This window comes from Cottoperca gobio, chromosome 3 (assembly GCF_900634415.1).
Source record: "Cottoperca gobio chromosome 3, fCotGob3.1, whole genome shotgun sequence".
In the NCBI taxonomy this organism is placed as follows: Eukaryota; Metazoa; Chordata; class Actinopteri; order Perciformes; family Bovichtidae; genus Cottoperca; species Cottoperca gobio.
This window is the reverse complement of record NC_041357.1, coordinates 25933050-25958215: the sequence shown is the minus strand read 5'-3', so window position 1 is coordinate 25958215 and position 25166 is coordinate 25933050. Positions and strand designations below refer to the sequence as shown.

General features: G+C 40.8%; 2 protein-coding genes across 5 annotated transcripts; one reads left to right on the top strand and one right to left on the bottom strand.

Annotated features, from left to right (window-relative positions):
- Positions 1-1369: 1369 nt before the first annotated feature.
- LOC115025112 (isocitrate dehydrogenase [NADP], mitochondrial) lies at positions 1370-9362 on the bottom strand. 3 transcript variants are annotated; one of them, XM_029457202.1, is made up of 13 exons: positions 9010-9362; positions 8454-8699; positions 5161-5317; positions 4417-4508; positions 4162-4327; positions 3794-3954; positions 3555-3698; positions 3340-3476; positions 3024-3175; positions 2765-2877; positions 2506-2603; positions 2326-2418; positions 1370-2227 (listed from the first exon to the last, which is right to left on the bottom strand). In XM_029457202.1, exons 1-13 carry the CDS (start codon positions 9154-9156, stop codon positions 2143-2145), a joined length of 1791 nt encoding a protein of 596 aa, XP_029313062.1. In that variant the 5' UTR covers positions 9157-9362; the 3' UTR covers positions 1370-2142. The 3 variants fall into 3 exon arrangements, with proteins under 3 accessions (XP_029313062.1, XP_029313039.1, XP_029313050.1); XM_029457179.1 differs by lacking the exons at positions 8454-8699; positions 9010-9362 and adding an exon at positions 4931-5043 and having other exon boundaries at positions 5161-5262; XM_029457190.1 differs by lacking the exons at positions 1370-2227; positions 2326-2418; positions 2506-2603; ... (6 more) ...; positions 4417-4508; positions 5161-5317 and adding an exon at positions 6611-7855 and having other exon boundaries at positions 9010-9267.
- A 1201-nt stretch (positions 9363-10563) lies between these two features.
- On the top strand, positions 10564-13735 carry LOC115025135 (retinol dehydrogenase 13-like). Of its 2 annotated transcripts, none has more exons than XM_029457232.1 (7): positions 10564-10829; positions 11118-11252; positions 11373-11564; positions 11676-11837; positions 11996-12112; positions 12270-12474; positions 12652-13735. In XM_029457232.1, exons 1-7 carry the CDS (start codon positions 10754-10756, stop codon positions 12746-12748), a joined length of 984 nt encoding a protein of 327 aa, XP_029313092.1. In that variant the 5' UTR covers positions 10564-10753; the 3' UTR covers positions 12749-13735. The 2 variants fall into 2 exon arrangements, with proteins under 2 accessions (XP_029313092.1, XP_029313091.1); XM_029457231.1 differs by having other exon boundaries at positions 11112-11252.
- The last annotated feature ends 11431 nt before the right edge of the window (positions 13736-25166 follow it).

Here is a 25166-nt window from a genome sequence, read left to right as displayed (position 1 = left end):
GGTGCAGTGGACGAGTACTCTTAACTCATAAAGCTCGTCACTTTCCCGTCGGCCTCAACTGAAGCTGTAGTTTGTGATAATTAGCTAACACGTGGTAAACATCACGCTGACGTGTTAAAAGTGCAAAAAAAACCACATTTTTAGGACATTTGATAAAAGGAATAAGTACGTTAGACCACATGTCTGACTCTCTTTGTACCTGTGAAGGAGAAACTTCCCTTGTTATCACTTGTAATGTATTTCCTGCAGTCAGCTGGTGTCTTACGTAAGGACACGTTGCCTGCTGTGGGAACTGAGTTGCAACTATTGGGTTACGTCTGAGGCCTCTCTGAGTCTCGACTCCATCGACTCCAGAGCAGACCCTCGCACTGTGAAGATGTGCGCTCGTGGATTGGCTCTACGCTGGTTTCACGGATGCTTGTTCATTGTGCGCGGATTATGCGTCCATAGGAAATCGTTTTCCCAGTACGTGATTGAACAATTTGCTCAGAGATATGACTCTTTTATGGCTGCAGATCATATTAAGTGGGAGGTTCTTTAGCACTTAACAGTTCCACAGGAATGTTCCTCCAGGAGGAATCTTTTTAAAAAGGGGTGAATAAGGTAATCTAAATGCTAATTTCTAATTTTCTTTTGATAGAGGCACCTTGTTCATTTTCTTTGACTTTTTAGTGACTGGGAGACAGACGACAATATCCCCTGGTCAGTGGTTCAGTTAATAAGTTAACGTCTGTTAATACTTTGTGAGTACCACATGATGTAGAGTGAATGAACAGTTGGTTTGTTAGTGTTTGTATACTCCACATGCCTTTTTAATTAGATCACCAGCCTGATAACATCCCATGAACATGTACTTCACACAGAAACGGAAACATTTCCATCAGGTAACTTGTGATTTACAGTTTGACTGACTGTTTGAATTGTCCTACTTCAGCAAACTTCATTTATTCTGCATTACAAGCAGACTGGACAAACCTGGAATAACCCATTTCCCCCCCCCCCCCCCCCCCCAGACAAAAGCAGAGTGAAGTTAAAACCAATGCATCTTGGTGGTGCAATGAAGCTCCCATAAGCAGTACAGTGCATGTCTGACTGACGGTGACCATGTCGACATCTGCTGGTGTTGTAATGTAGTTGTGTCCACAGCAAAACTGCCATCAGATGTGGCCCCCTGCTGGTGCAAACACCACTAACCACTGATCACAACACTACTCCTCAGAGCTATTCTGACACCTCAGACAAATAGTAAAAAACCTTCTTCTAAGTATATTTGGATAAACTGAAACAAATGCTTTTGTCAATTTACAACAATGATGGAAGAAGTAGAAATACTGTGTCAACAAGATCCTGTGTTCAAATTCAATAAAAGTATACATTATGTACAACATTTTAGAATATAACATAATATTTATAATAATATTGAACTTGAATACATGAATTAATGTAATTTTGCAGCTGGTGAAAGGAGCTTATTCTTTATTATTATATAAATGGTGTGAATTTCACCAAGGGATCAATAAAGTTTGATTTTAACCTATAATAATAATACATGATGCATTATTTGATTACATTTTCTGTTATTAATCTGAAGTAAAACAGTGAACTGTAGAGGAGTAGAAGTTATAAAGTAGCAGGAAATGGAAATACTCAAGTAAAGTACAGAACTTTAAATGTAGTTTCTGTTCACCACTGCCTTACAGTTCATCAAACACCTGAACACACACACACACACACACACACACACACACACACACACACACACACACACACACACACACACACACACACACACACACACACACACACACACACACACACACACACACACACACACACACACTGCAAAACATGGCATCATTGTCATCGATTGGACATTATGTTGAAGTCTAATCAAATGTGAAATACTGACATTTCTTCGCCACTATAAGTTAACATTAATTTATAAAGCACAATCACTTAAATCGTACAATAAACGAACCTGGACCTTGGCAACAGGAAAGGCAGAGGAACGAGCACAATTATGTGTCGGTGAGCTATACAAATACAACAAATGGCACGCTTGGTTCCTTCAAAGATTCATACGAACGAAGCGTAAAAACAGGGTTCGTCTCTACGCCGGCAACTGTGTCGTCCGATAGATCTTCATTTGCCCAGTGTTTTGTCCAAGTTGGTCTTGATGGTATCCAGGAAGTCCGATGTGTTGACATAATGTTCATCCAGCTTGCAGCTGTAAGATCACAGAGCAGGGGTTACATTTGTAATAAATGATACATTCTGACAACGCACACTTCAGCGCGACCGAAGGGTTTATACGTGTAAACTCACTTGGCCAAACCATGGATGCAACCTGCAAGGTCTTTGGTCATCACACCACCTTCCACCGTTGCAACACAGACTTTTTCTAACGTGTGGCAGAACCTGGAGAGCGACAATGCAGAGGGACTGATTATTCTGATATAAAATAACACGTCACGTGAGTAAATGACACTAAATCAGATAGCGTACTTTATCAAATCAGGATTTCCGTCCAGTTTGCCTCTGTGCTCCAGTCCTCTGGTCCAGGCAAAGATGCTCGCGATGGGGTTGGTACTTGTTGGTCTTCCCTACGAAGCGAGTACAAAGTTAAGGTTATACTGACTGAACACAGATAAAACGATAAAATACTTATCATTAGTGTGAACAGTTTGCATGTTGGACTAAAACCTCAAACCTTTAGCGCCACGTTCTAAAGTTACAACCCGCAGTGCAACCTGGTGGTTCTTACCCTCTGGTGTTCACGGTAGTGCCTCGTGACGGTGCCATGTGCAGCCTCGGCCTCGATAGTCTTCCCGTCGGGGCACATCAGCACTGATGTCATGAGACCGAGAGAACCAAAACCTGGACACGACACACGACAGGTATCACGAAGCAATTGGAGTTCACAAAAAACAAGCGCACGAGACGAAGCTCGGATGTAAACATTGTGGACGTTGTGGCTGTGCGACACCACTGCCTACCAGTCATCACATTTGAAGCGCACTAACCCTGAGCCAGAATGTCCGACTGCACATCTCCGTCGTAATTCTTGCACGCCCAAACAAATCCTCCAGAAGACTTCAGGACCTGGGCCACCATGTCGTCGATGAGACGGTGCTCGTACCAGATCTTCAGCGTGTCAAACTCCGGCTTGTACGTCCTGAAAACAAATGCAGAATAATGAAATGTTTGCGTCTCGTTTGCAAGTTAAATTCAGTGGCTTGACGATTGTACATTAAGATTAGAGACTGTGCAGTTCTTCTGCTAAAGAGTCTATTCCTTGAGCAATGTAATGTCCGAACACTCGTCTGCTCAGCATCTTACTTCTCAAAGATGTCCTGGAAAATGTCTTTGAAGCGCCCGTCGTAGAACTTGAGGATGGTGTTCTTGGTGCTCATGTATAGAGGCCACTTTTTCTGGATGGCATACTGGAAGCAACTGTGAGCAAATCCACTGATGGACTGTGCGAAGAAAATACACCAATAAGTTAAATTATCGAGCAGCAAGAATGTGGCGATTAGCAACGATCTCTTTCGTACCTCGTCAGTGTTGTACATTCCCATCCCACAGCCCCCTGCAGGAAAGTCATACACCTCCCACTCCTTCTGCGTGCTTCCATCGGCCGGGATAAACACCATCTTGAACTTGCCCGGCTGGTCAATGACAAAGTCTGTGGCCTTGTACTGTGAGATTTAACGTCAAACTGTGAGATTGTTCGTCTGTCAAGTTTGGATGCAGCTTTTGGGAAAGAGCAAAACATATATTTTGCATTTCTTACCTGATCGCCAAAAGCATGTCTGCCGATTGTTATGGCTTGTGTCCAGCCGGGAACAAGACGAGGGATGTTTCTGCAAAGAATAGGCTCACGGAAAACGGTGCCACCCAAGATGTTCCGGATGGTTCCATTCGGACTCTTCCACATGTTCTTTAGCTTAAACTCTGAAAAAGATATTTATATTATAAGCTCATGTGAAGACTTAAAGCGAGGCTCCAGAACAGTTAAGTATCATGTATTCTGATTAACACACTCGCACACATTATATACAGCTGATGTTACTACTACTGCAGCTATTGGTTAAAAATGTAACATGCTGAAATATAATGCAAAACATGTAATTATAGTAGCGTATAATGAGTCAAACTTACCCTCAACTCGAGCCTCGTCGGGGGTGATGGTGGCGCACTTGATGGCCACGTTGTATTTCTTAGTTGCCAGAGCAGAGTCGATGGTGACCTGGTCGTCCGTCTGGTCGCGGTACGGCAGACCCAGGTCGTAGTACTTCAGCTCAACGTCAACATTGGGCAGGATGAGCTGCACAAGATGCTGATGTGTTATTTACATGAGGACTACACACACACACACACACACACACACACACACACACACACACACACACGCACCTTCTCTTTGATGAACTCCCATATGATGCGAGTCATCTCATCTCCGTCCATCTCCACCACCGGCCGGTCCGCTTTGATTCGCTTCGTGGCATCTGTAATGTTTAACATTGTTATGTTAATCAATCAACATAAAATGACTAACGTGACACACACTGATGACACACAACGCGCCTGCATTTGGTTTTATATCCTTTTCACTACTTAATTATGCAGAGTTCATGATTACTGAGGCAGTGAAACTCAGCAAGACTGTGAACTTTGGATTATAGGAGAGTTTTGATACCAGTATTACCTGCCAAGCCCTTTGCATACCTGATACACGTTGGCACACATGACGAGACTGGCATGTGTAGACTAGATTATAGATTTAATAAGCCCACGTTGTGTTTGAACAGTATTCACATCTGCTGTGCTCCTCCATTCTTCACATTTCACTCAATATTCAGCATGATAAAAAAGTTTTGAAGGCTCCTTGCTTTAGGTTTTCTATGACTTGAGTTTGTGATTGACCTACTTTGTAATTGAGCTCCACTGTTTGTAGGATTCAGTTGGCTCGTTTCCAATCAGCCACATCGACTTCTTATCGGTTTCCACTGAAGCCTAATATTCATTCACAAATCTCCCACTCTGTACGATACACAGCCACGTGCCCACATTAATGTTGTGAACCTCGCACTTCAGTAAATACATTTTGAGTCATATTGTTTTAGTGTTGGAGAGGTTTCTTTTAGACGGCTGACTTACAGTTCCTCTGCTGCAGCGTATGATGGCAGCCGGCGGCCGGTGACAGCACTGCGGGGTTTAGAGTCAGCACAGCGGCTGTACTTCTCCACACGGTCGTCAGAGCTTTAAGGTAACACGCCATGTTAACTAGGACTATGAGCACGCGGACACCTGCACCCTCTTTTATGAATGAACGACACGCAGGTAGTATTCCCCGGTGAAGTGGTGACGTATGGGATCTGTGAACGCCACCACGTCAGCTTGGATAGAGCACGCTGGACTCTGATTGGCCAGAATTATTTTACAATAAATTAAGTAAAGTAAAGTAAAGTAAGTTCAAGTTTAAGTTCCTCTTTCTCTTTCAGCAGCCTCGCGTGCTCTTTTACTTATCTTTTAACTAGGTAAAAGTAGTATTACTACCGTGTAGAAATAACCCATTACAAGTAAAAGTCATGTATTCAAAATGTTACTTAAGCAAAAGTAAAACTATGTCGACTTTTAGTACCAAAACTACAATTACTCATTTTGTCAAAATGGCCCATAATGTTTATTGTACATCACTTATTAAATGTTGCAGCTGGTAATGGTGGCGATCATTTTAATTACTTTATACTGCTGGGTTTCTTGTGAGTTTCCCCCCTGGAGATCAATAAAGGATTATCTTATTCTATAATAATACCTCATCGTTTATTTGTTTTGTTTTTATGTGTTTATTGTGATTTTTAACAAGTAGTACAATACAGTTTGATATTTTCAGGGACATTGAGTAAAAAAAAAGAGAGAAGAAATGGTACACAGTGATAATAATAATAATAATAATAATAATAATTAAAAAAAATACAAAATACACAATAAAACAAATCCTAAATAAAGAAATAAAATACAAGATAAAGAAATAGCAGGCTATTATATATATATATGTTAAAATAAAGTAAAAACGTGCAGGTTAGAGAGAACTATATTAATTGTTATGGCACAGCAGGTATTTGGATGTTCTCTTTGATATGGTTAAGCAAGGAATTCTTAAAGAGTAATTTAATTGTGTCTTCAGAATTTATTTGTTGATTATATTTTGTATTATTAATTAGTTTTAATTATTAAATGAGTGTAGTATAAAGTACAATATTTCCATCAATAAGGGAGAGGAGTTGAAGTATAAAGTAGCAGAAAATGGAAGTCCTCAAATTTAGTACAGTACATGTTTAGTTTGTTTTTAAACATTATGGCTACCAAACATTTAACAGACAACTTTGTATCTATTGAGAAACATTGCCTCGTCGTCATTCTAAAAATTTGGGGGCCTTATCATTTATCGAAGTTTCTTATTTTAATAAATAATGCATTTACGAGAACCTGGATCTGAATTGCCGTCCCACTACATACACACCACACAGTGCCAGAAAATACAAAAAAGGCTGAAATTGTAAATAATAATGTGGAAATAATGAGAAATTTGTGTCTTCACCAAAAATGACTTTCCAACAAATTTTATTGAAATCTGTTGACAGGTTTCACGGATAATAGAGGCAGATAAACAAATAGGACTGCAGGCATAATATTCTTAGTGAAAAGGAAAAGGCATAATTGGTCACTTGACCAACATGTATCTTTATAACAATGCAAATATTTAGAAAAATAAGATTGAAAACTGAGAATCCAATCAAATCAGTAACTACGGGACGCTTTGTAACAGACACATGAAAAACAGTAAACTTGCAACTTGGTAGGAAATTAAAAAACTAAAGATTTCTTAAGGCACTTTTGTATGAGACACACAGAAGGACACGAGGGAGACAGAGCTCTTACACCTCAGAACATTTTGCACATAAATTAAAAAGGTAATAACACACACCACACACCACACACACTTTCAACAAGTACAACTAATATTCAGAAACAACTGATGTGCCACAACGTCGTATGTAATAACTAGGTATCTAGAGGAAAACCCATGACAGTCCTGCTGTAAAGCAATCATTAACATGTTGCTTAAACTAAACCGGCTTTATGTTGCACCATAAGAATATAGAAGGGCACAGAAGTGTAAAATATTGCGTATGTCCACCCCTTGATTCGGATCCACTCTCAAATATAATGGGGTTTTCCGTGGCACACCCTTCCACCACGTTTTATGAAAGTCTGCCCAGTAGTTTTACCATAATCCTTCTGACACACACAAACAAACCAACTAACTGAAAACATCACCTCGTTGGCAGAGGTCATAATCTGTGCAAGGTTGAAATGCGTCAATCTTTCAACACAAGTGTTGTTTCTTCTCTATTCGTTTGTTAAGAACAAAACAGACGTGACTTGTCTGACACTCGGTGGGCATAATAAAACCTTTTAAAAATTCAAAAACTATTCCTTTAACAAAAAAGGTTTGCTGAAAATACTACTAGATGTGTGCTGATCTCATGAAGCACTTGTGCGTGTTCACATTGTGTTCACCCGTCCTTCTGAGGGCACATCAGGACGGCGAGTTTTAAGTGGTGGCTGCCACTGAGCCTTTCCTCTCACTGAAGAAGCTCCTGAGCATCATGACCTGACCGATGCCGATGACGAACAGCAGGACGGTTTCTCCGATGGACCAGTAGGTCACCCGCTCGAGGAGGTGCTCGGCTTTCGTGCGGTCGTGCGCCTCTCTTAGCCTGTACCACGTCTGCGAGTCAGCCACCACCTTCAGGATCTCATGAATGGAGACGCAAGAAGACTCCAACTGGAAGTAGAAAGATCAAATCAACAGGTTGACATTTCTAACTCTACTTTGAGTACAATTGAAACAGGCTGACCCTCCTAAAGGGCGGTGTTAACACACCTGGATAAATAGTTGTATCTTATCTTAAGCAGAACATCTCTGGCTCCACCTAGTGAACTTTATATACACAGTTCCACCTCTGGAACTAAACTAACAATAATGTAGCAGCAAAGGTTTTGCTGCACTTGCAATCACCACAACAGCTGATAGTCAAACACCATTAGCAAATACACATATCTTTAATCTGGTTAATATCTTCAATGTGAACATAAGGATTGTAGTTTTCATCTTGGATGTTTGCATGTTTTCTGTTTGCCTGCCCCACCAGGACGTATTAGCAAGTGTTACACAATGCTTAGCCTTAACTTAAACGCAAAATGCATGTAATGTTGTGCTCCTCTGAACACTTTGTACTGTCAATTTACTCACACACACACACACACACACACACTGGTGCAACCAAGTGACAGCCAGTGTGGCACTTTCAAGGGTTTCCACTGCAGAAGACACATCTTCAACAACTTGTTCCTCAAGTGTGCTGTAGTTGTAAAGTTGTTACCTGAGTCAGTGCCATAGTTCCAGTCATGGTCTGAATGAGAGGCTCCTCATCTCCGTGGCGGAACTCCAGGTACACCGTTTTATCTGTAAAAGTGGAGAACTCATTGCTGAAGCAGACCTTGTAGACTCCCTTCATAGTTGTGGTGTGAGAGAAGCTGTCATACTGCTTCTTCTTCTCATCATACAAGACATTGTCTAGAGGATCGATAACAAAAGAGTCCACATCATAGTTTCCTCCTGCAATGACCTAAAAGAAGAGAAGATGCACACAAAAGACACATGAGGATGACAGAAGATATGCATGCCAGACAAAACATTGGAACATATGTTGTAACCTATGGATTGTGCACTGTTGAACTGGATTACACTAGTTAGGCAGCAAAACAATGTTGTTGTGGTATTAAACTACAGGTAAAGAAAGGCATCTCACCAAAAACAGATGCATTTTGAAATCATATAATGAACTAAAACTATGCACATTTTCCAGATACACAACAACTTTGGCAACATCTTGCTAACACACACTTGTGGGAAGTGATGACGCTGTCTGAGCTTACCTGGAAGTCTATTTCAAACTTCACGTCTTTCTCTAGTTCCTCGTAGAAACATTGCTTATTGTTGTCAGGAAGCTCAAATGTGAGCTCAGTCCCAAACACTAAACACACATGCAGCAGCAGCAGACAGCTCAGTCCCAGGCACAGCATGGTGAGAGCAAGAAGAAACTGCTAAAGCTGCAGACAAGTAGCAGCAGTGTAGCGGCTTGTAGCTCTGACGTGGCACGAGCACAAAGAACTTCCGGGGCACGTTTGTTTATTTTATTATTTATTTTATTATTATTTAGTAAATAAAGCCCAAAGTTATAAGAGGTAAAATATCGTTAAACAAGACACCATATAACTTCTAAATGTGACATAATCTATTTTTTAAATAAGTTTAAAGTCACGAGGCGACACATCGACATTTCGATCTAAACCAATGAAAGCGCCCACAGTCGTGGAGTTTAGACTTCAAAATAAAAGCCCGACATTTCAAAGTAAGTCCGCCCACACATTACTTTTGCTTATCAAAAAAAAAGGAAGGTTTCAGGAATGTAAAACGTAAGGGAGGTATTCAAAAGCCAATTTATGAGTTATGTGTTTTGCAGTGGGGGTAGAAATCTTCAGATAGTATTACAAACATTCAAATATATATTTAAGTATAAGCAACTCATATTTAAAATATTTAAAGATATTTAAATAATATATTTAAAGATATTTAAATAATATATTTAAAGATATTTAAATCATATATTTAAAGATATTTAAATCATATATTTAAAGATATTTAAATAATATATTTAAAGATATTTAAATATATTATTTAAAGATAAAAACAAGTCAAAAAAATAATAATTACATTTGAAAATGTAATCCATTATGCCTTCTGTTTTATTATTATATCATTGGACCCTTGTTATTGATTAACTTTAAGCAGCGTTTAATTGTTGTATCTGAAAGTAAAGAAAGGGATCTCACCAAAAACAGATGCATTTTATATAGTATTATAGTATATAGTATTATATAGTGTATAGTATATATTTAATAGTTCTCCAGATACATTACCAGCTAAACAACACATGCCAAGCTGCCAAGCATCTTAATAACACACCCTGATAAAGTGAGTAACTTACATGGAAGTCTGTTTCATACTTCACATCTTTCTCTAGTTCCTCGTAGGAACATTGCTGAAGGCGTAGCTTCTTTTAAGAATAAGAATAAGCATAATAAAAAAGTTCAACACTGCTGCTGTGGCATTTAGGGAACTTCTGTTTATTAAATGTACATAGTAGAGGATCATGAGTCATCATGAGCTGCATTGCACAGATAGGAGTGTTTTTGCAGGGCGTGTAGAAGCTCCACAGATCGGCTGCTCTGCTCTCCTTGGACCTGTAGTAGATGATCAAAGCCTGTTAGTTTTATATTAACATCATTATCACAACTGCAAATTTTATATTTTAATTGCAGATAAAAGGAAAAAACAACAGCAGCAAGTTATACCATACAAGAGTTGTCAGGACAGCAGAGTACACATAATAGTCTTTTATTCTGAAAATCCCAGTCGTTGCACACCACGCCCCACTGGAATCGTCTTTACATGATGGAGAAGCGAGAAACACTCCTTTACTTTTGTTTTTTGACACCATTTGACGTTACACCAATGAATTGCGTAGTCTTAGTCTAAACGGATTGTTTATTTTGACTTTACTTTTGTGATAATCGCCCACTAAAGCTTGTAGTTGGTTGATAAATAACAGGTTTAAATATGCAAAACTACGCAGACAATATCAGGGACTTTGCAGAGAGGCACGCGAGTGGTCTTGCTGTTGCTTTTGTTGCAGGTAAATCCATTGTTTTATCATAAGGACATTGTGTATGCTATGTTTTTGTACATTTTTACATGTTCTTGAATGTCAAAGAAAGTAGATCCTCACTACTGAGAATGTAAGTAATGGTAAATACTCCCATCAAAAGTTACACATCATTCAGGCAGAAACTTGTAGAGAAGTATGACATTTGTTTATTAATGCTGCTGCTGCTCAGTTTGTGAATATCTAGAAATGTCAGTGGAATAGTGAACCAGGCATATTACACTGCATGTTCTTCATTTCTCTCTCTGTCAGGGGCAGGCGTACTGGCCTTGCGCAGGTGGATGGCTGGGGGGGTGTGTCGGAGCAAGGTCAGGCTGGATGGGAAAACAGTCCTGATCACAGGAGCCAACTGTGGCATTGGGAAGGAGACGGCCCTGGATATGGCCCAGCGAGGTGAGAGCTTCACTTTGTATAAGTGTTGTTTTTGTGTGTGTTTTTGAGCGTGACTCCTTGACAACTACTTCATTCCTACTTCCATTATAACGCTTTGAATCTTTTCTTATTCGTGTCAAGGAGCCAGAGTGATCCTAGCTTGCAGAGACATGACAAGAGCCCGCATAGCAGCGGACGAGATCCGGCAGGAGAGCGGAAACGGCAACGTGGTGGTAAAGAAACTGGACCTGGCCTCGCTGCAGTCTGTCAGGGACCTGGCCAAAGATGTCCAGGACAATGAGGAACGTTTGGACATCCTCATCAACAATGCAGGTGTTTTGCAGTAGTTCTCCCAATAATGATCTCAAACATCATACATATAAAGGAAAATGTTGACATGCAGGCACATTGAAAACCAAAATGGTGTATTTGTTGGGTTTCCAGGTATCATGTTGTGTCCTAAGTGGAATACAGAGGATGGCTTTGAAATGCAGTTTGGTGTCAACCACCTGGGACATTTCCTCCTCACCAACTGTCTTCTTGACCTGCTGAAGAAGTCAACTCCAAGTCGCATTGTCACCGTCTCCAGCCTGGCACACGAGAAGGGTGAAGACGATGTTTTTTTAATTTCATTTCAGTCCATCAAATTGACTTTATAGTTAAAAGTGTATATGACTTCACTCAAAGTCATATTACACTTTGGTTGGTTATGACATGCTTTTTAAAATGTAGTTTCTAAGACTCCACTGGATTGTTTCTTGCAGGCCACATTCAATTTAATGACATCAACTCTGACATAGAATACGAACGTGAGAAGAGCTACCGCCAAAGCAAGCTGGCCAACGTGCTCTTCAGCAGAGAACTGGCTTCCAGACTGAAAGGTATTAAAACGCCGTTTTGCGTTGTGTATTGCGTGTTATTAATAATCAGATACAGTGTAAGGGTCGAGTTGATGGGGAATCGTCACCTCACATTTTAATCCATGTTGTGTTTCATGCATTGTGACTAACAAGTGATTTAATGCATCCCTCTCATCAGACACGGGTGTGACGGTGTACTGTCTTCACCCCGGGGTCATCCGCACCGAATTAGGCCGCCACTTGTTCCCTACTTTAGCTCTGTGGCAGAGGATCTTAGCCACATTTATTTTAATGTGGTTTAAAAGTCCCTGGCAAGGAGCTCAGACCACCATCTACTGCGCTGTGGACGAGAGCCTGGAACACGTCAGTGGCCTCTACTACAGGCGAGTAACTCACCCGACTGTGAAGACAGACTCGGGTTAATGTTTTATTTCTCTGTACAATGTCAGAGAAGGACAAAGAAATAATGCTTTATGGCGTGCTATACTTCTTAGATTATAAGAGCACTTGTATCGGACACATAGCGATCTTCTCCCCCCCTATTTTATTTCCTCCTACAGTGACTGTGCCCCCAAACAGCCGGCACCCCAGGCCCTGAATGATGCTGCAGCCAAGAAGCTGTGGGACCTCAGTGCCTCCATGGTTGGTCTGGCTTAAACACAACAAGCTCTCCTGCTTTTATCACCTACTCCTCCCTGCTGAGGTCAGCGCCCTGTTGACACAGGTGAATAAATCACTGCTAATGAGTATTTATATCTAACGGGGAAGGGCATTACGTTAATAATGAGGATTTGTACGTTTTCAGACCTAAAACATTTGAGTACAACAAGTTGCACTATCTAATCTCACAGTCAGTTGATTGGATTGATACCCTTAAGTGTGTCCTCTTTAGACTTCAGACTCTGCATTATGATGTGTGCTTTGTTGTATATGAATGGTATGCTGCTATCTGATGCAATACTTGCTTTTAAATCTAACACCTTGCTGGACTTTTGTTTGCATTTCAATGAGCAATTAACTTTTTTACATGTAGCTTTTATTTTTAAATGGAATACCAAAATGCTTATGGGACAAACAGGCTTGCATTTTTCTTCATCTTGTGATTTATGATGTACCAGGAGATGATTTATGATGTACTTATACGACTTCAATCTGCTGCTTTTATTCATGGCATAGAACAATAACTGCAAACATACAGTGAAATGATTGTATATCAACCTCATTGCCTAAAATGTATAAAGAAATGTAAGGCAAAAATACATTTTCCTAAGAAGTGCAAAAAAAGATGACTGCATATGTGCGTAGATTTGAGGTTGACTGTGTTGAAGTGTTGCACTGACGCTGAAAAGTGACCTTACAGTAAGTTTCTGTTGACGGAGGTGAAGAGATTGTTCAGAGCAGATAGAGTCCTCCACCAGGTGCAGAGAGGGAGTGGACGCCTCAGGGGCGGAGAGCATAGTGTGTGTGTGTGTGTGTGTGTGTGCGTGTGCGTGTGTGTGTGTGCTGTTATTTGTTGTATCATGATTTGTTGCTTTTGTTCTTTGAAGTGGGAATCGAAGCGTGTGTCTAACTCAAAATGAAGTGACCAACAGGGAACCATCAACAATGTAAAGCTTTTGGCAATAAATGACTGATTTAAACTGATTTATTGTTCTGGCACTTATTAAATAACAGAAACAACTGTTAGATATGTATTTATGGAATATTAATGGATTTTAATGAGGAAAGAAATATTGAAACGTAGTCTTTTGGAGTCACGTCGATACATCTTTTTGTATCAACACGCTTATTCTTGTGTTAAGTATGAGATGTATTTTTATACTCGCCAACTATCCACTCAATGAGCTGTAATTAAAAATAGAAATGTCAAGGCTGCGTGTTTGTGGGTGTGAAAGTCATGTCAGTGTGTTGGCGTGCATCATAAATTACTCACCTAACTTGTGGATTCCAGGTTCACCAGTTGCACCATCTTCAGTGTTCAGTTAAGTTCCTTTTTAAAAGGATCATGTCAGTCATGCTGCGTCATGTCAAAGGTGTCAGAGTTCCCTTTTAGCCTTCTGGTCTTATAACACTTGAGTTAACTACATGCTCCCCCTGTTTTTGCATAATGACTGTATTTAAATGTTATGGATCATACTGATTATGTCAAACACTCTCGCATTTTTTTAGATGAATAAATAATCTTGTCTGAAGCTGCAACAAAGATTGTTGCTTTCTGGTATATTTCTCGGAAATATGCCTTAAAACCAGGTGTGCTCAGAGCTGCCTGAAGGTCTCAGTTAATACTCTGCTGTCTCTCTTTCTGTGCAAAGACAAAACTTTCCACTTTTCAGTCCTTGGATGTAAAGTCCGACTTCATTTATCCAGCACTAAATCATCTAAGCAAAGACTTAAGATCATTTCATTCTACACAAATCATAAAATAGATTACAATGCAACCTAAATGTTAGTGTTGGTACATATGAACAAAGCATGAACCCTGAACCTACGTTACAAAGTTAACATTTTCAAACAATTGATTTTCTTAAGAACTTTTACATCTTTAAAAAGCAATAAATTACAGTTCAAGTTATCCCTCTTAAAAGTAGTAGCGAAAGTTAAACGTATAAAAGCCATCGACATGATCACCAACATGAGTTGACTGAGTTATTAAGGCGCTCTGACTCGGATGTTGTCGCTGCAGTATCTGAAGGTAATGTCATGCACATGCCCTTATCAGTTCTCCGTCCAACGCATACAGAATCTATAGCTGGGCTGGAAAAGTGATAAGGAGATGTGAGCGACCACAGAACCACAACTGCTGTCGAAGTCTCCGTCACACCTGTGATGGAGGACCTGCTGTTAGGGGACAAACGTGAGTCCTGAGAGGTTTACAAAGTCTCCATCCTGAAGACGTCCCGGTCCTCAGCGAGGAGTCCTCGAGGTCGGAGGAGATGTTGAGAGTCGAGATGGGATGGGATGGAAAAAAGAAAGAAAGTCCCTCTCTGTCTTTTTCTACCGTCTCTTTTCAGCTGAGCGCCGCTCAGATCCTCACGCAGCGAGGAACTGGTTAAGCTGTAACCAGTCAGAGTGGGTTCCTGCAGTAGTGGCCCCTCACTGTTTGACTGCTGACAAACTTTTGAGACACACCCCATTGATGAGTTTTATTTCACTGCGGCCCCGCCTGGCTCGGAGGGATTTCTCTGCTGCCATTGGTTCGCATTCAGAACTCACCATACCTGCCCCCTGGCTCTTGTGGACTGAAGCCAAATAGTTCTTCCACTTGTCAATCACATGGAGATCAGCCAGTGGGATGAGAGAGGCCAGGCTTGGCGGGTTTGTTCCCCACAGGTGTGGCTGAGAAGCACATTCCATTATGCACATACCTGTCAGCTCCTCTGGTATTCAGCTGCTCCTAGAAAGACCTCTGTTGACCACTCGCTCTCCCCTTTGCTCCTCACGGGGCCCATGCAGAGGGAGAAGGAAACAGCTCCATTTTCAGTTGAACAAATACGCAATTTTCTGCCCATACTGTGTTCATCTTTTATTCTTTCTTAATACCACTTCCTTTTAAAGTTATGATGTCCCACTCAGGAGCAAAACCTGTGTCTTATTGCTCATGAACAACACGGTAAAGGTCCCCTTTGTGCCTCCAAAGGCAGTTTGGAGTGTAAACACATGGGAGTCACTATAAGCAACGTGTGAGTTATGTGAGTAAAGCGCAGCATTATGTTTTTACATATTGCAGAGGATTCCAGGAGCCTCAGACTGCCATAGTTTTTCATTTCACTATACATCCTGTGGAGTCCGTTAGCATACAGGTGCAGGCGGTGGCATGTGCCTTTCCCCCCCAGCAGAGAACATCAGATCATCTGCGTCTGTTTTCTCCCTCTGGAGATCATAAAGCCTGAGCGAGAATGTGTGTAAAGAGGAGGGTTGTTTTGCTGGCCCCCCCCCCTGGTATGCAGGCTTCTCTCTCTTTCTCTATTCTAGCCATTTTCTTTCTGTCTTTCTGTCTTCGTCTCTCTCTTTCAGCCCCTTCGTCTTGCAGTGGATCCCTCTATCTCTCCTCTCTCTCTCTCTCTCTCTCTCTCTCTCTCTCTCTCTCTCTCTCTCTCTCTCTCTCTCTCTCTCTCAGAGTACAGAAGCGAACAGTGTGTGCCTCAGGCAGGTGCAGAAATGCAGGTTTGTAGCATTTCACGGGCCTAAAGCTGAGCATAGCAGAGCAGCCCATGCCGTGATTACCTTTGGACGAGTCTGTGCATGTGTCGAGCTGGATCAGAGCAGCCACAGTCACTAAGCTTCTCTGTGTCGCCAGTCCCTGTACTGTAGCTGTAGCTTGTTTTATTATTATTATTCATTTAAAAACATTCCTCAACCCAGAATCAGGTTTGTATCTCAGTGTGTGGTCCTCACTCGTGTATAATAAGGGGCTTTAATAAATGCAAATGGTAGCATCTCACTATTAAACATGATACTGCTGCTACTACAACCAATAATTAAGATCGTTCTGAAGCCTACATGTGAAACACTTGTTAGTTGTAGCTTAGGTTTGTGTGCAGACTGAGAATATAATCCCTGATCTTTTTGAAATATACGACCATGTTCCATGTAGACTTTCATTATTATGTGACGTTCATGTGAAGCAGAGGATGCTCCTGTGGTTGTAACACAGCATTGGTTTGCAGTGTGGTGTAAGGAACATTTGACTAAAGGGTAGACGTATGAACACAAACACAAGCCTTGAAACAAATGTTAAGGTTCATTTACAGTTAAGACTGTATAACATGTGTTGATTTAACTCTATTTGTGATTCTTTTAACCCAAATCTTTGTCCATGCAGAACTTATATAACTAAATAACCACATCAATCAAACGTAACAGCTCAGTTTGTTACCACTTTAACGCTTTTCCACAAATTTCGTGTTGATAAGATCAGAAAAAAAAGAAATATGTATATTTAAATATCTTTTTTGTGGATTTCTTAGTAGCTATCATTATTATTATTTTTACATATACAGCATTTGGGTCTGTGGGATCCCAAACAATGATGAAGTAAAGTCAATGTACACCAAACAAACAGGGTTTACATGCTGGAGACACAACACGTGTGTGTAGAACTTTTGATTATAAGAAATAAAACATGATCAGTTTAACTTCGCCTGTTTAATCAACACTCCTAAGATACATTTAGTTCTGTCCATGCAGACTTATAGTACAGACATGATGCGGCACATTATGGTAGTTTAACACCCCGACCTCCGCTCTCAGGATTCTGCTTGTGTTTGTGGGAAGAGAAAGAGATCACAGATCAGGATCAGGGGTGTCTGTAAGAATTCCAGGGCCCGGGCTGGGAGGGAGAGTTTCCGATGATTGTAAGGTTTGTTCGGACCCTGAGGCTGTATTCTGTCGCCGGGGATAAAGGTATTGTCGAGTGAGCACACAGACAACAGGGGAGGTGCTGAGTCAGCTGTCCTCCTGGCTTAGCACATGCTGCGTTTGCTCCAGACGCTCCAACCGCACGGTTTCCATCAGCTCCTCAAGTCAAGACTCACGACTATTACGTTCCTATTCAAAAGAGGAAAATTCAAATATCCTGAACGTTTCATTTAAACGAGCACGTTTAAAATCATAATCCAAAAATATAAAAAGGCCGTAGACACGTGTGCATGATGGAAACTAAAGATAGAATTAAATGTTTGACTGCATGTAGTTTGTAATGATTGTGTACTTTTGATTACTACTTAAATATATTTCACTTCTTTTGGCACATTTGGAAAAATGCTGTTCAAAATGACCTTAAAATGTAATTAAAAATGATGACTGCTTTGTCCTTGGAGCTTAAACATCTCATATTTCAAGATTAGTCAACGGAAAACATCAATTTAGTTTAGTTTCGATTAAATCCTTTAGTTGGAGTTAAATATTTACTCTTTAGCTATAGGTATTCCACCACGCTGCCCGGCCCTCTTCCACATGGTTTGACATTGTGCTCTTGATGTTTTGTGATGTCTTCGCATACCATCCGGGGAGGAAGGGCTGTAGCCATCTCTGCTGGCATTGTTGTCGATTATTTAGTTGAGTTCCTCTCGTCAGTGTGAAAGTCTGTTGCTAACCAAACAGGCCTCGGCCTCTCTTTATCCAGTTCCGGAGTTTGTGGGAACATCAGACGCCGGGGCCGCTCATGTGGACCAGAGGAGATCTGCTAAAACATCTTCTGTCCCTCGCTGGGATTAGAGGGGAACGCATTCCTGACCCGTCTGCTCTGCGGCTCCCACCAGTCACACTGTTCACATGTGCGTATGAACATCCACGTGTGTGCACTCGCACGTGAACGCTCGCAGATATGTAAGAATACGTTCAAAGAAAAAGACGAAACAAAATGATTTGTGATTCAAAGGTTGAATCAGGTAATGTAAGGTCACTACCGATCAAATGTAATAATGATGTAGCTGTTTTACTGCTAAGGTAACATTAGAAAGACATTCTTGTACGAACCTCTTACATAACAAACACACTTCATCTAAAGGAAACATTTGAATCAGAAAACACTCTCTGCATTACTTTACCTGTTAACACAGTACTGTACACAATACATCATATTATCTTCCTCAGCTTCAATGTTCTGTCTATAAAAGGCCACGAAATGTCATCCATGCATCACACGCGATGTTCGCCCTGGCAAGGCGGCGGGGGAAGTAGCCTACCCCCCGGCAGGTCGAATCCTCCCCTGGATGGACTCCAGTGGAATGTCCCCGCATGCTTCCTCCAGCATTACTGAAGGTTTTTCCCACTTTTAAAGATTCATACACCATCTACCACCAGGCCAGAACAAAAACAAAAACAAAAAACCTATTTATTGGTGTTTTAATGGCTGTGTAACTGTCACTGTTTGGTGTTTGCACCTGGAGAATGGCGTGCTCGCTGAGTTCAGATGTGATGGCTTAACTTCATTGTCCTGGGCTTTGCTGGGTGAACACATGTTGCAGCCTGTGTTTACGAAGGGAAAGGTCATCAATGAAGTTCATATAATTCCTTATAGCACTGTGTGTGCTGACTCATTGCACCATGACTTACTGGGACACGTGGATATTAAATAAGGTCAAGTCACATTCATGGTCTTATACTGCAAACGTTCTTTGTGCTGACTACACTGATTTGAAAGCAGAATTGTGACTTGTCATACAAAACAGTGTGACACCATGAGATGTGTTGTAACTGGACACAATATGATATAATATGACTCAATTCAAAATGATACAGGACAAAGTAGAAAATGTAGACACCACATAAAAGAGTGTGTTTGCAGCAGTAGAGAAGAGAGAGTTGTTCTACGCTCACACATCCACCAGCTGAAATGCAAGCTAAGGTTTTCTGTAGTCATCACAAGCTTTACTGGAGCTGTTCTGCGCTGAATGTTTTATGCATCAGTTGCTGAAACAAAGGAAGTGATACTTCACTTTCCTCAGTTTCCATATTGTTTAAAGGTTTCAATTCAGATTAAGTTTGTCACAAATGGCCGAGTTTCTGCATCACGGGGACTTTTTCAATAAACTCTTAGCATGTCATCCTGTGGTGAAATGAATGGAAGAGGTTAAGCGCTCTCCAAGCATTCAAAGCTGTTTGTATTCGTTTGGAAGGAGAAGGAAATGTGAGGTATGCCTCAAAATGAAACCGGGGCTGCTGGAATTATTCATGGTCTATCGATGACGCCGGCCGGTCAAAGAGTGCAGGCAAATGTCCAACTAGAAAATGCTTTTGCCTCATGTCAGGATGAAGCAGATGTAGACGTTTCTCTTCTATCATTTTTCTATATATTTTGAGCCACTACCAGAGCTTACATCTCACTCTTCTCTGGGCTTTTGCGTCCTGACAGCTAAATGAAATTGTCCTACAAGTCTTGAAGCGTCTCCAGGTATTTTCCGGCCTCTGATGTTTCCTATTTCTCCGGTGACTGTGGTAGCTATGTCTTCCTGGTTGGTGATCCTCCACAGTTCCTCATTTGTGTTTTTTATGGGCCAACAATGGCTTCAAGATGTAACAAAGACACTTGTTTCCTGCCTTGGTGTCTTCACGTTGGTTTTGAACTTCTGATTTAAACTCCTATAACATTACTCTCATGCCTTGTGGCAAGTGTCATAAAGGACTGTTATATATACAGTGTGTGGCAAAATAAAAGGAGCATGAGTAAAAAGACATGACATCACTTGATCCATCTCCAAGGGGGCAATGCCTTCTAGTGGCCAAACGTGCAAACTGACACATCAGACTAAATTGCTTTTAAATGAAGGTGAAAAGTCACTATTATTATTATTATTATTATTATTATTATTATTGTAATTATAATTATAGTTATTATTAATAACTTTATTATAATTATTATAATTATTATAATTATTATAATTAATATTATAATTATAATAATTATTAATAATATTATTATTATTATAATTATTATTAGTATTATTATAATTATTATAATTCTAATTATTATTAATATTATTATTATTATTATTATAATTATTATTATTATTATTATTATTATTATTATTATTATTATTATTATTATTATTATTATTATTATTGTGTCCCACCACATCACCAAAATATGTTATAGTCTGTAAGGCAATAATAAATAGGACACCTAATGTCCAGTAATACTAACCCTGCTGTTTGAACTGCCTCTTATCCGTGAGAAGGAAAGTAAGAAAGTCTTCTATAAATTAAAAAAATGTATTCACTTCAAATAATATAATGCTGACGGTGTACAGGACACATTTGGACTCTCCTCGTTGATGTCTTATCTCTCTTTCTCTGCTGGATCTGTATTCGTTCCTGTGCCTGATGAGAACCAACTGGATCTAATGAAAGTTGGACGCACACGTGCAGAATAAAGTACACGAACACACTTACACATCTTACTTCATGTTCGGATATAATAAACACAGCATATAATTCTGTGTACAGGAAATAATAAGGCCACTTTCCAGGTACCAGTGGAGTTTCATTTGCTTTATGTTCTCAGCTGATTCCACATGTTTTCACAGTATATCATCCTTGAGTTTCTTATAATTTCCAGACCATCCTTGGTCCATGTTGACGGGCCAAACAGCACTCAGTTGCCATGGACGCAGATCATGTGGGGTTTGAAATAATATGTCCTTGACAACAAACTACAGCTTTGTGTGTGTGTGTGTGTGTGTGTGTGTGTGTGTGTGTGTGTGTGTGTGTGTGTGTGTGTGTGTGTGTGTGTGTGTGTGTGTGTGTGCGCGCGTGTGTGTGTGTGTGTGTGTGTGTGTGTGTGTGTGTGTGTGTGTGTGTGTGTGTGTGTGTGTGTGTGTGTGTGTGTGTGCGCGTGTGTGTGTGTCAGTTTGAAAGATGTACAGTGGTGTGTTGCTTCTGCATGTGCACTCATGTGACTCATAACTCCATAACATGATTTACCCACAGGTGCGTGTGAGCCAGTGCAACACTCTGGGCAGAATTACTGTATGCGCACTGGTAGCAAGATTAGCAGGTTAAATCTAAACTAAATTCATTCATTCATTTACTGTGTGGGGAGAAAAACAACACAATGCAAGCTGCAGAGAAATGAATTCTGTAACGGATCAACCTGACCTGAGCACTGTGCGCAGATGAGAAGCAACTCTGTGGAGCTTCCAGAGCTGCTGCTGCTGCTGTTGTTGTGCTGTGCTACACCCCTGCTGTTCACTGAAGGGTGAAATGTGATCATGGAGGGCTGCCAGCACATATCAGGACCTGGCAGTTGAAATGGCAAGGCCAGCAAACTGAGATCTAACACGTCTCTACTGTCAGCCTCTGAACACTAGAGGGCAAGCACTGCATTTACTTTGATAATCAACGTCTGGAGGACAGAATGGACTCTGTCTGCACTGTGACACATAACTGAGATGAGAAATCAACCAATAATGTTCAGCTCTCAAAGCTGCGGTCTTCAAGAGTCAACAAGACGGGACAGACTGCTTGTAATCTTCCTTTTGTTTCTTCCAATGTGTCATCCAAGAAACAACACTGCTCTGGAAAGAAGTAGTCCCTATGAAGACCGTTGAGAGTGTAAGCCACGAGGATACAGTAACTGGAAAGACAACTCACTTTATTTATTCTTTTTTAAGCAGTACCACAAACAAAAATTCCATTCACCTCCATTTCTCCATAACTGTCCTTGAATCATGTGTGTGTTCTGCTTCTTCCTCACTCAGCACTTCCTGCTCTTTGTGTGAAAGGTGTCCTTGAGTTCTGCCTCTTGTGTGTTTGTGTCTGTCCTCTCTCCAGGTCTCTGAGATGAGGTTATGTGGGTTACATCCTACTGGCTGCTGCTCGACATCTTCTCTCTGATCCAGTCTGTTGACTAATTACACTTTAAAATGGACTTAATATTATACATTTACTTATTATTTTAATCCTGCAACTGTTCGGTCCACTGTGCACATACGACATCTAATGCATGCGTCTCCGTCCTGGAAGTATCCGTCCTCTGTTGCTTTTCCTTTCCGTCTGTTTTTTATGGTCAAAGGGATAAGGATGAAGGGTTTCTTTAAATATTATAAAATGCAGACATTTTGAGTCATCATAGCAGGAAAAGCACAGGTGTTACTTATAACACGAATGACGGATCTGCTCCACTGACGTGTCCCAGTAAGTGAAGCGCAGTACCAGCGCCTGCAACAGGCAGACAGACAGCGTTAATGTTATGGACCTGTGACAAGTGAAGATGTGTGACAGGCTTGTTTTTGTACGTTCACACTTCACAGAATAAACTTTATAGTCCTTCTTGGCTTATAGAACCAAAAAACTATTGGGACACTATTTAGTATCATTAAAATATATATATATAGCTTTTTATTTTATAATTGATTGTGTGCAGTTAACTCCATGTATCCCACACGTTACACACTGCTTTAAACCTCAGGTCAATGTGTTTAGTAGGTGTAATACTCCACCTCATAAACAACAGTGACCTCTAGTGGCAGTGAAGTCCTTTCTACGAGACAACACACAATGAGTTGTTGCACAGCTTCATATTAAACTACAGCTTGAGGACACAGCAGTAAGTTTAAGGGGCTGCGTGACTTGTTCCCCGCGCGTTTTAAGCTGTTTTCCAGATCCAGTTGAACCACAGCTGGTCGGTACAAAGTACTTCATGCCTTCACCTGATCCTCTATGCTGTTATATGCTGCCTTGCTTTCCCTCGGCCTGTTCTTACTACTTGTTGATCGGTGATGTGTAGAGGTTATCCTTATTAGCAACTGCCAGTCTTTTTGTGTTGTGTAAGTAGTGGTGCCCTTGAGCAAGGCATCGGACATCCCCCTTCCCCCCTCACTCCCATTGCACCCCGGGGGCTGTCATATGAGCTGCTCACTGCTCCTAGTACTAGACTCCTGGTACTAGGATGGGTTAAAAGCAGAGAACAAATCTCACTGTGTGTGCTGTGTGCTCTGCATGTGTGACCGTTAAAAAGAGGGTTTCATCCCTCCAAATCTTAAAATGAGTTAAAGTTAAAAGGTTATTCTATGCCAGTGAATGCACATGGATTATTGTACATGCAGTGCTGTATATAGCTGGTTAAATTCAGTCTCACAATAGACAAAATGACCCCGAAGGAGGGAGAGTGATATGAAAGATTCATTTAGCATGCCCCCAGAAATAATCTAATTATAGGCCCAAGTTAGTTACCTCATGCATTGCTTAAAAAAAAAACTATTATAACTACTACTCATAATTATTACATGGGTTTGTGTATAGTAATATTTCCATAAACGTCCGTCAGGGATGCTTTCGTAGATGGTTACCGAAATAAAATAAAAAAATATATATATACATTTGAGAATTTCTCTTCATTCTTCTTCTGTGCTCAAGGTGGGAAATATATTCTGACAAAAAGTTGAACAAGGCTAAAACTCTTCAGGTATCAAACATAGAGCTGATGGTGTTCAACCCAAGGCTATGGCACAGCATTTTCACAAACTGCACAGGTCAGACTATCTATTCCTGCAGTTATGTCGACCCTCAGCACCGTGCCTTTTCCACTTTATCACTGTGTTCATGCACTGTTGTGCACTGCAGGCGGCGATTGCCAGTTCTGCTGCAGTTTTGAAACTAAGCGAGGCAATCTCTGGGAGGTTTATTAGTCTCTCTCTCTCTCTCTCTCTCTCTCTCTCTCTCTCTCTCTCTCTCTCTCTCTCTCTCTCTCTCCTCGGGGCATGGCAAAGGCAACTGTGGAGAGACACTGCCACAAATAGACTCTCTAAATATGGAGGGCTTCAGTCATGAGAAAATGCATGATCGAATTTTAGGCCTCTCCACCAAACAGCTTCTATAAAAGGAACAAGACAGAAGAGAGGCTGAACAGTTGATGACACTCTCTGCTGGAATGTGTGTGTTTTGAGTGTTTGTAGCTGTGTGTTAGTGTAGACATGTGCCTGCTTAAACCTGTGTGTCTATCTACAGTAAATGTGCAATCATCTGTGCTTGTGAAGCTACAGCTTTGCCTTCAGATCCCAGATAAATATTGTGCCTATCAGTGAATTGCATGGACGAAACATTTTGGCCACAAGCTTATCTGTCTGCTGTTTTGTGCTGAGCAGGGAGAGTAAGGTCGGTTTTTAGAGATGTTTCAGAGTGAAGTTAGAAAACCAAAACTATAAGCTGAAAGATAAGTGACTTCATCAGTACGAGAGACCTTTTTCAAATACACGCAGTCATGTGATACATTGTTGATATAAGAATATTGATGATAGACACTTTAAAGCTCCACATATAGCCGCAGTCTCACACCAGGATACAGCAAGTGTTGCACATTACAGGCAGTTGTGACCGGGAGAGAGTTTCACCACACATGACCCCTGGGTCAGAAGTAGGTTTAGCGACTCAATGACATTTCTACTGCTGAACCGGGTCCTCCTGTTGGTTCCTCGCATGCTGTAGTGCTGCAATGCGCCATACTGACCTGCAGTTGACCCTGCGCTCTGACTTTGTGTTTCACACACCGCGGGCACTGAGCCTGTAAATGGAACAAGCACACATTCCAGACATGTCTTTTGTCAACTGAATTAATAACCATACTTCACATTAAACA